Below are 15,050 nucleotides of genomic sequence, written 5' to 3'. Positions count from 1 at the left end.
GGGGTGCGAACGCCTACAGCCAACTGTTTCCTAGACCGTGGGCTAGGCACAACTGTCCCGAAATTGATGTCCCCTGTGGACCCTGCATCCACCACATTCACCCAGTGTGCCGTGATGGACACATAACGTCCCTGGCCATGCCTAATGGTCCATGCATCTGTAGTCAGGTGCACCTTTGTACTCACAGATTGCCTGAGTGCATGGACGATGCGCTGTTTAACATGCTGGTGCAGGGCTGGGATGGCTTTTCTGGAAAAAAAGTGTCGACTGGGTAGCTCGTATCGTGGTTCAGCGTACTCCATCAGGGCTTTGAAAGCTTCGCTTTCAACTAAACGGTAGGGCATCATCTCTAACGAGATTAGTATAGCTATGTGGGCGTTAAAACCCTGTGTACACGGATGCGAGGATAAGTACTTCCTTTTTCTAACCAGAGTCTCATGTAGGGTGAGCTGGACTGGAGAGCTGGAGATCGTGGAACTTTCGGGTGTGCCGGTGGACATGGCAGACTGAGAGATGGTTGGAGATGGTATTGTTTCCGCCGGTGCCCTAGATGCAATATTTCCTCCTACAAAACTGGTGATTCCCTGACCCTGACTGCTTTTGGCTGGCAAAGAAACCTGCACAGATACTGCCAGTGGTGCGGAAAATGGTGGCCTTACAGTGACGGAAGGGATGTTGCGTTGCTGACTAGCTTCATTGGCCGAGGGTGCTACAACCTTAAGGGACGTTTGGTAGTTAGTCCAGGCTTGAAAATGCATGGTGGTTAAGTGTCTATGCATGCAACTAGTATTGAGACTTTTCAGATTCTGACCTCTGCTTAAGCTAGTTGAACATTTTTGACAGATGACTTTGCGCTGATCAATTGGATGTTGTTTAAAAAAAATGCCAGACTGCACTCTTCCTAGCATCGGATCCCTTTTCAGGGATTGCAGACTGAGCTTTAACCGGATGGCCACGCTGTCCTCCAACAGGTTTTGGCTTTGACACGCGTTTTGGCCCAGATACAGGACCGGCAGATGGAACCTGTTGCGATGTTGATGCCTGCTGCGGCCCCTCCTCCACCTCCGCTTCTGAACTACTGCCGCCTGCACCCTGTTCCCCCAATGGCTGCCAATCGGGGTCAACAACTGGGTCATCTATTACCTCCTCTTCGAGCTCGTGTGCAACTTCGTCTGTGTCACCGTGTCGGTCGGTGGTATAGCGTTCGTGGCGGGGCAACATAGTCTCATCAGGGTCTGATTGTGGATCAGTACCCTGAGAGGGCAATGTTGTGGTCTGAGTCAAAGGAGCAGCATAGTACTCTGGCTGTGGCTGTGCATCAGTGCACTCCATGTCAGAATCTACTTGTAATGGGCATGGCCTGTTAAGTGTTTCACTTTCTAAGCCAGGGACGGTATGTGTAAAGAGCTCCATGGAGTAACCCGTTGTGTCGCCTGCTGCATCCTTCTCTCTTGTTGTTGTTTTTGCTGAAGAGGACAAGGAAGCGACTTGTCCCTGACCGTGAACATCCACAAGCGACGCGCTGTTTTTACATTTACCAGTTTCAGAAGAGGAGGCAAAAGAGCTAGAGGCTGAGTCTGCAAGGTAAGCCAAAACTTGCTGTTGCTGCTCCGGCTTTAAAAGCGGTTTTCCTACTCCCAGAAAAGAGAGCGTTCGAGGCCTTGTGTAGCCAGACAACGAACCTGGCTCCACAGCTCCAGACTTAGGTGGAATATTTTTATCCCCACGACCACCTGATGCTCCACTACCACTACCATCATTACCAGCTGACAATGAACGCCCATGGCCACGACCTCTTGCACAAGACTTCCTCATTGTTTTAAAAACTTAACCAAAGTAACTTTATTTGTTGCTGTCAAACAACTTACACGGTGAGCTATAACTTCAGTATGATTTCAATATCCCTTTACAGGTTGGTGAGACCACAAGGAAAATCAGGCCCAATGTTACACACTCTGTTTTCTGTGGCACCAAATCACAGAGATGCCACACACGCAGGACTGTCACTCAAGCACAAATGTCAATATTAATCTCCCACCTATTTTATTTATTTTTTTTTTTTCAGGGAGACTTTAGAAACCAAATAAGATAAAATGATTTTTTCAGGGACAATTTAGAAACCAAATAATAAAAAAAAAAGGCTTTCTATGGCCCACTTAGTGAGAGATGGCACACACAGGAGTCAGGAGTGGCACACAAGCCCTGAGGCCAATATTTCTCTCCCACTGATTGATGTAGTGATTTTTTTTCGGGTAGATTTTAGAACCCAAATCAAGCAAAAAAAATTAATAGGCTTTCTATGGCCCACAATTTGAGAGAGAGAGATGGCACACCCAGGAGTCAAGACTGGCACACAAGCAGAAAGGGCAATATTAATCTCCCACTGTTTTAATTTTTTTTTTTTTTTTTAAGGAAGACTTTAGAAACCAAATAAGATAAAATGATTTTTTCAGGGACAATTTAGAAACCAAATAATAAAAAAAAGGCTTTCTATGGCCCACTGAGTGAGAGATGGCACACACAGGAGTCAGGAGTGGCACACAAGCCCTGAGGCCAATATTTTTCTCCCACTGATTGATGTAGTGATTTTTTTTCAGGTAGATTTTAGAACCCAAATCAAGCAAAAAAATTAATAGGCTTTCTATGGCCCACAATTTGAGAGAGAGAGAGATGGCACACCCAGGAGTCAAGACTGGCACACAAGCAGAAAGGGCAATATTAATCTCCCACTGTTTTAATTTTTTTTTTTTTTTTTTAAGGAAGACTCTAGAAACCAAATAAGATAAAATGATTTTTTCAGGGACAATTTAGAAACCAAATAATAAAAAAAAAGGCTTTCTATGGCCCACTGAGTGAGAGATGGCACACACAGGAGTCAGGAGTGGCACACAAGCCCTGAGGCCAATATTTTTCTCCCACTGATTGATGTAGTGATTTTTTTTCAGGTAGATTTTAGAACCCAAATCAAGCAAAAAAATTAATAGGCTTTCTATGGCCCACTGAGTGAGAGATGGCACACACAAGCCCTGAGGCCAATATTTTTCTCCCACTGATTGATGTAGTGATTTTTTTTCAGGTAGATTTTAGAACCCAAATCAAGCAAAAAAATTAATAGGCTTTCTATGGCCCACTGAGTGAGAGATGGCACACACAGGAGTCAGGAGTGGCACACAAGCCCTGAGGCCAATATTTTTCTCCCACTGATTGATGTAGTGATTTTTTTCAGGTAGATTTTAGAACCCAAATCAAGCAAAAAAATTAATAGGCTTTCTATGGCCCACTGAGTGAGAGATGGCACACACAGGAGTCAGGAGTGGCACACAAGCCCTGAGGCCAATATTTTTCTCCCAATGATTGATGTAGTGATTTTTTTTCAGGTAGATTTTAGAACCCAAATCAAGCAAAAAAATTAATAGGCTTTCTATGGCCCACTGAGTGAGAGATGGCACACACAGGGATGGCACTCTAGCAGAAATGCCAGTCTTAATCTCCCACAAAAAAAAAAAAAAAAACAGGGACTGTCCTACAATTACTATCTCCCTGCAGTAATCTCAGCCAGGTATGGCAGGCAGCAATAAGGAGTGGACTGATGCACAAATTAAATAAAAAGTGTGGACAAACAAAAAAGATAGCTGTGCAGAAAGGAAGGAACAAGAGGATTTGTGCTTTGAAAAAAGCAGTTGGTTTGCACAGTGGCGTACACACAGCAATGCAGCTATCAGGGAGCCTTCTAGGGCAGCCCAATGAGCTACAGCGCTGAGGGAAAAAAAAAAAATGTAGCTTCCACTGTCCCTGCACACCGAAGGTGGTGTTGGACAGTGGAAATCGCTACAGCACAAGCGGTTTGGTGGTTAATGGACCCTGCCTAACGCTATCCCTGCTTCTGACGAAGCGGCAGCAACCTCTCCTTAAGCTCAGATCAGCAGCAGTGAGATGGCGGTCGGCGGGAACGCCCCTTTATAGCCCCTGTGACGCCGCAGACAGCAAGCCAATCACTGCAATGCCCTTCTCTAAGATGGTGGGGACCAGGACCTATGTCATCACGCTGCCCACACTCTGCGTTCACCTTCATTGGCTGAGAAATGGCGCTTTTCGCGTCATTGAAACGCGACTTTGGCGCGAAAGTCGCGTACCGCATGGCCGACCCTGCACAGGGGTCGGATCGGGTTTCATGAAACCCGACTTTGCCAAAAGTCGGCGACTTTTGAAAATGAACGACCCGTTTCGCTCAACCCTACTCCTGACCTTAACCCAATTGAAAACTTGTGGAAGGAGCTCAAGATTAAAGTCCACATGAGACACCCAAAGAACCTAGATAACTTGGAGAAGATCTGCATGGAGGAGTGGGCCAAGATAACTCCAGAGACCTGTGCCGGCCTGATCAGGTCTTATAAAAGACGATTATTAGCTGTAATTGCAAACAAAGGTTATTCCACAAAATATTAAACCTAGGGGTTGAATAATTATTGACCCACACTTTTATGTTTAAAATTTATAAAAATTTAACTGAGCAACAAAACTTTTTGGTTTGTAAGATTTATGCATCTGTTAATAAATCCTGCTCTTGTTTGAAGTTTGAAGGCTCTAACTTATTTGCATCTTATTAAACCTGCCAAATCTGCAGGGGGTTGAATACTACTTTTAGGCACTGTATATATATATATATATATATATATATATATATATATATATATATATATATATATATTTAAACTCTGGCCTTAAAAAAAAAGCAGAAAAAATTCAGGTATCATTACTTGCAGCATTTTGCTGAAGAAAAGTCATGGACAGCAAATCAACTTTATTAGCATGCATAACGAGACAAAATTTAGCTAAAAAAAACGCACCAAAACAGCAACGAAAATTGAACCAAAAATGCACCTAATGCTACGTGCACACGTTGCGAATTTACTGTGGATCCGCAGCGTTTTTCGGTGCAGAAGCACAGCAGAACCGCATGTGATTTACAGTACAATGTAAATCAATGGGAAAATAAAAATGCTGTGCAAATCGTGCGGAAAATTACACACAAAATCCACAGCGGATTAAAAAAAGGACCATGTCAATTCTTTGTGCGTTTCTGCAGCGTTTCTGCACCCATTCCATTATAGGAAAACGCAGGGGTAAAAACACATGAAATCCGCAGGAAAAACGCACAAAATCCGCATAAAAAGACGCAGAATTTGACCTGCTTTTTCTGCCAAGAGATGCAGAATCCACACGGAAAATTTCACAGGCAAATCCGCAACGTGTGCACATAGCCTTAATCTGCTGTTTTGCCTCAGCTTCTTTCCTGCCAAGAAATCAAGTTTTGATGCAGAAAAAAATGCAGCAAAAACGCCCAATGTGAACATACCCTTAACAGCAAACTGGTGTCAATAATTTCGCTATGGCTACATGTGCACGTTGCGGATTTGCTAGTAGAAATTTCTGCACGGTTTTTGCCTCTCTTGGCAGAAAACACAGTTGAAATTCTGTGCGGATTTTATGCATTTTTGATGCGTTTTTTATGCTGATTTCATCCAGATTTGTAAGCTAAATAATGATACATTATTGTAAAAAAAATTGTGATGTCATTTCCTTGTTCAACCTCTTCTTTTTCATTCTCCATTGAAGAACATAATATCATTACATACCATGTTCAAATATAATGTTTACACACAAAACAAATATAAGTGACTAATATATATATATATATATATATATATATATATATATATATATATATATATATACTAGATTGTGGCCCGATTCTAACGCATCGGGTATTCTAGAATATGCATGTCCCCGTAGTATATGGACAATGATGATTCCAGAATTCGCGGCAGACTGTGCCCGTCGCTGATTGGTCGAGGCAACCTTTATGACATCGTCACCATGGCAACCATTATGACATCTACGTCGATACTGTGCCCGTCGCTGATTGGTCGAGGCGAATTCGCGGCAGACTGTGCCCGTCGCTGATTGGTCGAGGCCTGGTGGCCTCGACCAATCAGAGACGCGGGATTTCCAGGACAGACAGACAGACAGACAGACAGACAGACAGAAAAACCCTTAGACAATTATATATATAGATATATATATATACTAGCTGAAGAGCCCGGCGTTGTCTGGGCATCGTAAATATCTGTGGTTAGTTATAGCACCTCACTTCTCTTATTTTCCCATCACGCCTCTCATTTTCCCCCTCACACCTCTCATTTTCCCCCTCACACCTCTCATTTTCCCCCTCATTCCTCTTATTTTCCCCCCTCACTCATCTCATTCCCCCCTCACTCCTCTCATTCCCCCCTAACACTTGTCATTTCGACCTCACATCTGTCATTTTCCGATCACTCCACTATTTTCCCTCACTCCTCTCATTTTGCACTCACACCTTTTCATTTTCACCTCACACCCATCATTTTCACCTCACACCTTTCATTTTCCACTCAGTATATACATGTTTGTTATCTCCCTTATATATAGTATACACCTGTATGTCATCTCCTGTATATAGTATATACCTGTATGTCATCTCCCCTGTAAATAGTATATACCTGCTGTATGTCATCTCCTCCTGCATATTGTATATACCTATGTGTCATCTCCTGTATATAGTATATACCTGTATGTCATCTCCCCTGTATATAGTATATACCTGCTGTATGTCATCTCCTCCTCTATATACCTATGTGTCATCTCCTCTTTTATATAGTATATACCTGTATGTCATTTCCTCCTGTATATAGTATATACCTGTGTGTCATCTCCCCTGTATATAGTATATATGTGTGTGTCATCTCCCCTTTATATAGTATATACCTGTGTGTCATCTCCTCCTGTATATAGTATATATCTGTGTGTCATCTCCTCCTGTATTAGACCTTGTTCACACGTTATTTGCTCAGTATTTTTACCTCAGTATTTGTAAGCTAAATTGGCAGCCTGATAAATCCCCAGCCAACAGGAAGCCCTCCCCCCTGGCAGTATATATTAGCTCACACATACACATAATAGACAGGTCATGTGACTGACAGCTGCCGTATTTCCTATATGGTACAGTTGTTGCTTTTGTAGTTTGTCTGCTTATTAATCAGATTTTTATTTTTGAAGGATAATACCAGACTTGTGTGTGTTTTAGGGCGAGTTTCATGTGTCAAGTTGTGTGTGTTGAGTTGCGTGTGGCGACTTTTGTGAGATGAGTTTTGTGTGGCGACATGCGTGTAGCAACTTTTTGTGTGTCGAGTTGCATGTGACAGGTTAGTGTAGCAAGTTGTGTGCAGCAAGTTTTGAGCATGGCGAGTTTTGCGCGTGGCGAGTTTTATGTGTGGTACGTTTTGAGTATGTGCAAGTTTTGTGTGAGGCAACCTTTGCATGTGTTGCAACTTTTGTGCATGTGGCAATTTTTCTGCGTGTGCAAGTTTTGTGTGTGGTGAGTTTTCCATGAGGTGAGTTTTGCACGTGTGGCGAGTTTTGCGTGAGCCTAGTTTTGCATGTGGCGAGTTTTGCGTGTGGTGAGTTTTGAGCAGCGACTTTTGTGTTTCGACTTTTAGGTGGCGAGGTTGGTGTATGTGTGGTGAAATGTGTGCTGAGGGTGATATGTGTTCAAGCACATGGTAGTGTGTGGCGCATTTTGTGTGTGTGTTCATATCCCTGTGTGTGGTGAGTATCCCATGTCGGGGCCCCACCTTAGCAAATGTACGGTATATACTCTTTGGCACCATCGCTCTCACTCTTTAAGTCCCCCTTGTTCACATCTGGCAGCTGTCAATTTGCCTCCAACACTTTTCCTTTCACTTTTTCCCCATTATGGAGATAGGGGCAAAATTGTTTGGTGAATTGGAACGTGCAGGGTTAAAATTTCACCTCACAACATAGCCTATGACGCTCTCAGGGTCCAGACGTGTGACTGTGCAAAATTTTGTGGCTGTAGCTGCGATGGTGCAGATGCCAATCCCGGACATACACACACACACACACACACACACACATTCAGCTTTATATATTAGATATATACATTATATATATATATATATATATATATATATATATATATATATATATATATATATATATATATATATATATATATATATACAGTATATATACATACAGTATATATATGTAATATAAAGTCTGAGGTTTAGTAATGAACAAGTGTCAGACAGATACCCTTAGTAATAAAACGGTACATAAAGAGTTAAATAAAGACAGGAGTCAATAGCCATAAAGGTTCAAAGGCTATTAATATAATTTACAGGTGAACACCAGAAAATAATTTACATGGGGTTCCCCTATAAAATCAAAACAGCAAAGGCTAGGCAGACAGCTGTGTGCTGATATTAATAGCCTGAGAGAGGGCCATGAATATTGGCTCCCCCAGGCTAAAAACAACAGCTCTCAGTCACCCCAGAAATGGTGCACCTTATAGATGCGCCAATTGTGGCACTTAACCTCGCTCTTCCCACTTGCCCTGTAGCGGTGGCAAGTGGGGTTCATATTTGTGGGGTTGATGTCACCTTTGTATTGTCTGGTGACATCAACCCCACGGCTTAGTAATGGAGGGGTGTCAATAAGACATCTATCCATTACTAATCCTATAGTTATATGGTCAATAAAGACACAGCCAGAATAAAATCCTTTATTAATATTAACCATGCTTACTGCATTGCCTAATCCCCGACTCCTTCGATCTCCTGCAACAAAAATAAAATAATAAACCAACATATAATACTCCCTGTCCACTGTAGTCCATTTTCGGACTGTCCCACGACGATATCACGTGTAGAACAGTCACATCAAGAGATGTGACTGCTCTACCCAGGCTCTGGTGATACACTGACAGGAATTAATATCTCCCGCAGTGTATCATGGAGTTGCAGTGAGAGTTCACCGGAGTTCATCACTCCGATGCTCTCACTTTATGGCAGTACCAATGTGTGATAACTTTCCCACGCAGTGGTGCCGATCAGCTGACACACCGCGGGGCGATGTCCCGATGTGACTGTTCTACACGTGAGATCGCCATGGGCAATCTGGATTACCTTGGACTTTGGCGGACAGGTAGAATATGTTGTTTTATTATTTTACGTCATTTCTAGGAGACGAGGACATCGGGAAATTGGTGTGTGGTGGTTATAATGTGTTTTTATTTCTATGTGAATATGTATGTATTATGTGAATAATGAATATGTATGTAATTTAACTTTTTTTTAAAAAATGAGAACAGGTGCCGGCAGATGATACTACTCTCCCATCAGCAGCACCTGTTGTCATTGTTATCAGTGACACCAGACATAGCCGGATAAGAGCAATAGTCTCATGGGGCCAAGCCTGCTTCACCACTGCGGGTCACAGTCAGCTGCAGAATCACGCTGACATCTGCCAGCATGATCCTGCAGCGCTGTGAACGACAGTACTGGCGGTAGCGTTACCGCACACACAGACACCCGCAGACATCCGCATACACACATAGACACCCGCACACACACTCATACATCCGCAGACACCCGCATACACACAAAGACACCCGCACACACACTCATACATCCGCACACACCCACACACACACACACAGACACCCGCACACATGCAGACAGCCGCACACAACCATAGACATCCACACAGTCACGCAGACAGCTGCACACACAGGCAGACAGCTGCGCGCACACAGGCAGACAGCCACGCATACACAGGCAGACAGCTGCGCACACACACGCAGACAGCCGCACACACACACAGACAGCCGCGCACACACGCAGACAGCTACATACAAATGCAGACAGCTGCACACACATGCAAAGAGCCGCATACACACACAGACAGCTGCAGACCAACACACATACTCTCCGCTAAATTTCAAAACGCAACATTGTTCACAGTAGTGACCTGGAGGTCAGAAATGCTTCCAGGGGTGTTCCCCATGCTGTTCCTGTGTCATTTGAGCATTTCCGCAGTTTTTAGACCCTCAAAAGACCTCTGGGAGAGGTCGCTGCAAAAATGCTTGAGTTTCCTAAAGACTTACATTGAGCTCGTTGCTCGGGTGGATCACCCGAGCATTCCAATTTGCTCGACCCGAGCAATGAGCACCCGAGCATTTTTGTACTCGCTCATCATAATTTATTAGTGACTGTAAATGTTTCTACCGATGCATAAACGTACCTTTCCAGAGCTCCAATGGAAAATAATGGGGGCATCCAAGCAGCTTCTCCTCTCTGCACTGATGGCCATATACTCTTTTGTTCCAGAAGTTGACTTATTTTGAACGGTAAAATCTTTAACCTAAAAGTGGGAACAATGTACATTTTGTAGAATAAGTGCAAGCGTAAATTGCAAAAAACTAAACACTTTCTTTAGCAATACTGTATGGGAATGTATATAATAGTTAAATATAAGTGCAGATATTTTAACGAGAACCTGTAGCCCGGAAAATGCAGTCCAATCTGCAGGCATCATGTGAAAGAGCAGAGGGAGCGGACCTGATTAGTATATAGTTTAGTGAGAAAAGATACAGTATAACCGGTGTTTTCATAATTTAAAACCTTTGCTCTTTCTTGAATTTCAGTCCAGTGGATGGTCCTATCAGTGACTGACAGCTATCTCTGCATAAGATTGTGTAAGGAGATGGACCAGCTGCCATGTTGCCCCTGAAGTCATCAATGCTACTGTGGTATAGAATATGTAGGATGTGAATAATGTTTCCTTGTGACAACGTGGTAATTTCCCTCTGGTCTGCAGTACGTAGTAATGATCACAAGATGTCACTGAGCTCTGATAACGAACACTGCTTGTGTTTGAAATGCGTTGCTGTTGTCATGGATACTTTACCATTTTAAATATTTTCCAATAAATGTAAGTCTTCATTGGAAGCTGGACCTTTTTCTTTATTGGTTTCTGTAGCGCCCCCACCGCCGCAGGGCCGAGGGGTACCCGGTACCGGGCCTCTGAGTCTCTGCTCTGGGGTTGTCACGGTGGCTAGGCCCAGTCCGTGACCCTGCCGAGGGGCGCACAGTGAATAATAGATGTGGATGGTGGTGGTGGTGCGGTGCAGTAAATAACGAGGACACCAGGTTGCAGTCTCTTTACCTCTTTACTGAAGATCTCTGGGTCCTCAGTCCAGAATACGGTTCACCAGGCTGCGCAAGTCTGGCCGGTCCAATGGCACCTCCAGAGTTCTCTTAGCAGGTGGAAATCTGTGCCTTCCTTCTAGCGCTATGTGTTGCGGTCCTTCCCTGCTGAGCTTACAGAAAGTCCCCACAACTGTTGTGTCTGTTTCTTAAGTTCCCTCACAACTCGATTAGATGATGTTCTGCTAATCCTCCGTCCCTCCCTGGTGTTCTGGTTGGGATGGCACCCGTTTGACGGGTAGGCTCGGAGCTCTTCCGGGACCCTAGAGTCGCCCCTCTCCACAAGTTGCCCCCCAAGACTGCATAGGTGATTTAAGTTAGACAGCCCGCCTTAGACTGACTGTCCTGCCGCTGTCTGGAGTATTGCTTGAAGCTGAATGTTATGATACTCCCTCGGCGTTCCGGCCACCGGTAGTGCGCCTCAGTAGGATGTTGCTTCGGTCTTACAGCACGACTCCTACTGGTATTTCTCCTTTTGCGTGATCTCATTTCTCACTCAGCACAATCTATCTCGCTTCTAATCCTTCCTTGGGCACCGCCGCTATGCTGAGCAGGCACGGTCCCGTTACGTTCGTTCAAGTTGCCAAGCCTCTGTCAGGATCCCACCCCTGACAGAGACCCTACTGTATCTTCCCCCACAACACCCTCTGCCACAAGGTGTTGCCTGGTTCCAACCCAGTCAGCTTTCTGATCTAACTTCCTGCCTGACCCCCAGTTTACCCACTATGGTGGGGAGTGGCCTAGTGAATAGAACCCTTAGCTCCCCCCGGAGGCCCGACTGTGAAATGTATTGGTTTCTGTGATACCTGATCAGATGAACTCCTTCAGTGCCATCAGACGCACCATAGCTCCCCATAGTGGCGGAGCCACAGTACTGCAACGACCAGGACTCTGGGGCGCTGCACTCCCCCCTGGTTAAACACAGTACTCCGGGACTGGGAAGAAAACAACAATACAAGTTAGCAAAAAGACATACAGTTTTGTTGAGTGCAATAACAATAAGCATATTTAAACAGAGCTTCCCTTTATGGGAGGTGAGGACACTTGAACGTTACAAACATGGTTAAATGTCATAGCAACATGCTATAAATAACTTGCTTCTACCCAACCGGGTATTCTACTAAGTGCAAAATTGTTGAACAATAATTTAACATTGCCTTTAAGGACATACACTCTAAATCCACTAAAGACCTTCTTATAATCACATTATAAGGCAGTTTAACTTTTTCATTCTCCTACTTTAAATCTGCAGGACCGCCTGTCCTAACGGCACCAGACCTACTGCCTCTCCTTTCTGTTACAGGACCGCCCCGTTCAGCCCGGGCCTACTGCCTTTTCAACTACTATACACAGTATAGAGCATAACATTACTTTCAGTTTAAGAGCACCGAGCCATTTCTATATGGCTCCTAGGAGGACTCAGGGTTCACCTTCTATCCCCATTGTCTATCAACATTATCAAGCATTTTCTATAGAACATTAAACTTTCTTCCATCTTTCACTTTCTTTCAGGGAACATCATCAGCATTTCTTCACAATTAACTAGTTGGATACATATAACTTTCTCATGTAAACATTATCATCACTTTCTTTCGTCAAAACATTATTGCTACCTGTCTTAAAGCAATATCACCGTTTAAGTGCGACAAATGAACATCCCCTTTAAGAGGGGACCAAGTCTCTATGAGGTAGCACGTTTTCTCAAGCTACCAGTCCATACTCAGCAAAGGTTCCAGTGTGGTATCTTCACAAAGAGTCCTTCTTTAAGTAAAACCAGTAGGGAGCACCTTTAATAAGGTGCAAACTATTTACAAAAAGTTTGTATCATGCACTGTTCATGATTGCGGCAGTTCTTTATAACAAAGAAGAAAATAGTAAAAATAACCAAAAAGTAATAGGGATCCCGGGTCAACAAGGAATCCCTTTAAAAGTTAACCCTGAACGGGTTTAGCAGCAAAACAGGAAACGAACAAACAGTTAATAAACTATGTACATATTTTAAGAGCAGTATTATCTTACTCATCTTTCGGTACAGAAGGTGGTTTCCTCCCGGGCCTCACCAGACCAACGGGTCGTGCTGCCGATTCAAGGAGCGGATCCCGCCCCAGCAACGACAGGATCCCTCGCCGGGATGTTCTTCTCACTGATGAACCAGCACGCCCCCAAGGTACATGGTGGGTCCGGGTCCCCCGCCGCTCCGCAGGGACAGGTTCTGTGGCTTTTGCAGCAGGAGGTTCATCCTCTGATGCTCCGGCAGCAGCTTGGAGTGCGATGCACCGCTGGACGCCCTGAGCTATCCAGCCGGCCTCACCGGTTTCCCTCCTCCACCTGGTGTAGGTCACAGCGTCACCTGGCTCCAGGTCGCGGGCGAACCTTCCTCCGCAGGGCTCTACTTCCTCCCGGTCCACACGGACTTGCAAGGGCTCCCCGATCTCCTGTATAACTCCCCTTCCGCGTTGGGAGTTGAAGGAGACCATTACACCCCAGTGGGACGATGGGACCTCTGCGACGTTGGTCAGATCAACCTGGGTTGCCGGTTGTGGTCGGTCTCGCCATGCAGCCATCAAGCGCCGCAGGTGTTCGGCCTCTGGCATGATCTTCAGGCCTTGCGTCTGCAGCGCACCTTCAGCCGCAGCCGGGTTGGGAGGAGCGGGGAACACTGCCGACAGGTGGACCTCCGTAGGTTGGACCAGCCGAGCAAGCACACGGGCATCCGCCTCCAGGCGGCGTGCTATCTGCCGGGCTTCGGCTGCGGCCACACACTCCTCGGACGGCGGCCAGTTGGGTCGACCCATCAGTGGTTCCGTGAGGGTCAGGCCCCTCAACGATGGCGTCTCCGAGGCCGTGTCCGGTGATGCGGCTCTAAACCGAGGCAGGTCATCCCCATGCGGCGCTCCTGGCGTCGCCATCTTTTTCTCTTCCCCAGCGTCTTCTTCCCGCGGTCTCTTTCGTGGGCGGCCCCGTCTCCATGGTCTCCACCCTCCAAACAGGATCAGGAGGCGGACCTCGGCTGTTGACGGACACGTCCTCAGGACACAGAAATATTTAGACTGGGCGGCCATCGTCCTTCGCGCTCTCCAACTTGTCTACGCCCACTCCACGCCCCTTATCTCTTCCCGCGCTCTCCTCAGCGCTGCAATGGCGGCGGATTTTGGTGGCAAATGGCGCAGAACAGTCCTTGCAATAAAGTACAGTCCAAGCACAATAAATCACAGTTCCAAGGCACACATGACCTGATTCTTCAGGCTTAAGTAGATCCTGTTCGTGACGCCAAGTTGTAGCGCCCCCACCGCCGCAGGGCCGAGGGGTACCCGGTACCGGGCCTCTGAGTCTCTGCTCTGGGGTTGTCACGGTGGCTAGGCCCAGTCCGTGACCCTGCCGAGGGGCGCACAGTGAATAATAGATGTGGATGGTGGTGGTGGTGCGGTGCAGTAAATAACGAGGACACCAGGTTGCAGTCTCTTTACCTCTTTACTGAAGATCTCTGGGTCCTCAGTCCAGAATACGGTTCACCAGGCTGCGCAAGTCCGGCCGGTCCAATGGCACCTCCAGAGTTCTCTTAGCAGGTAGAAATCTGTGCCTTCTTTCTAGCGCTATGTGTTGCGGTCCTTCCCTGCTGAGCTTACAGAAAGTCCCCACAACTGTTGTGTCTGTTTCTTAAGTTCCCTCACAACTCGATTAGATGATGTTCTGCTAATCCTCCGTCCCTCCCTGGTGTTCTGGTTGGGACGGCACCCGTTTGACGGGTAGGCTCGGAGCTCTTCCGGGACCCTAGAGTCGCCCCTCTCCACAAGTTGCCCCCCAAGACTGCATAGGTGATTTAAGTTAGACAGCCCGCCTTAGACTGACTGTCCTGCCGCTGTTTGGAGTATTGCTTGAAGCTGAATGTTATGATACTCCCTCGGCGTTCCGGCCACCGGTAGTGCGCCTCAGTAGGATGTT

At 45.8% G+C, this 15,050-nt stretch overlaps 1 protein-coding gene across 1 annotated transcript in view; it reads right to left on the bottom strand.

Moving 5' to 3' along the window:
* The window catches only part of LOC143770062 (microsomal triglyceride transfer protein-like), a 225,019-nt gene that overhangs the window by 139,913 nt on the left and 70,056 nt on the right, over positions 1 to 15,050 (bottom strand). Inside the window, exon 3 of the mRNA XM_077259303.1 lies at positions 10,144 to 10,263. Coding sequence (XP_077115418.1) covers positions 10,144 to 10,263 — 120 coding nt within the window. The remainder of the gene's footprint in view (positions 1 to 10,143; positions 10,264 to 15,050) is intronic.

Source organism: Ranitomeya variabilis, chromosome 4 (assembly GCF_051348905.1).
Source record: "Ranitomeya variabilis isolate aRanVar5 chromosome 4, aRanVar5.hap1, whole genome shotgun sequence".
In the NCBI taxonomy this organism is placed as follows: Eukaryota; Metazoa; Chordata; class Amphibia; order Anura; family Dendrobatidae; genus Ranitomeya; species Ranitomeya variabilis.
The sequence above is the reverse complement of the archived record's forward strand: the minus strand, read 5'-3'. Positions and strand labels throughout refer to the sequence as shown.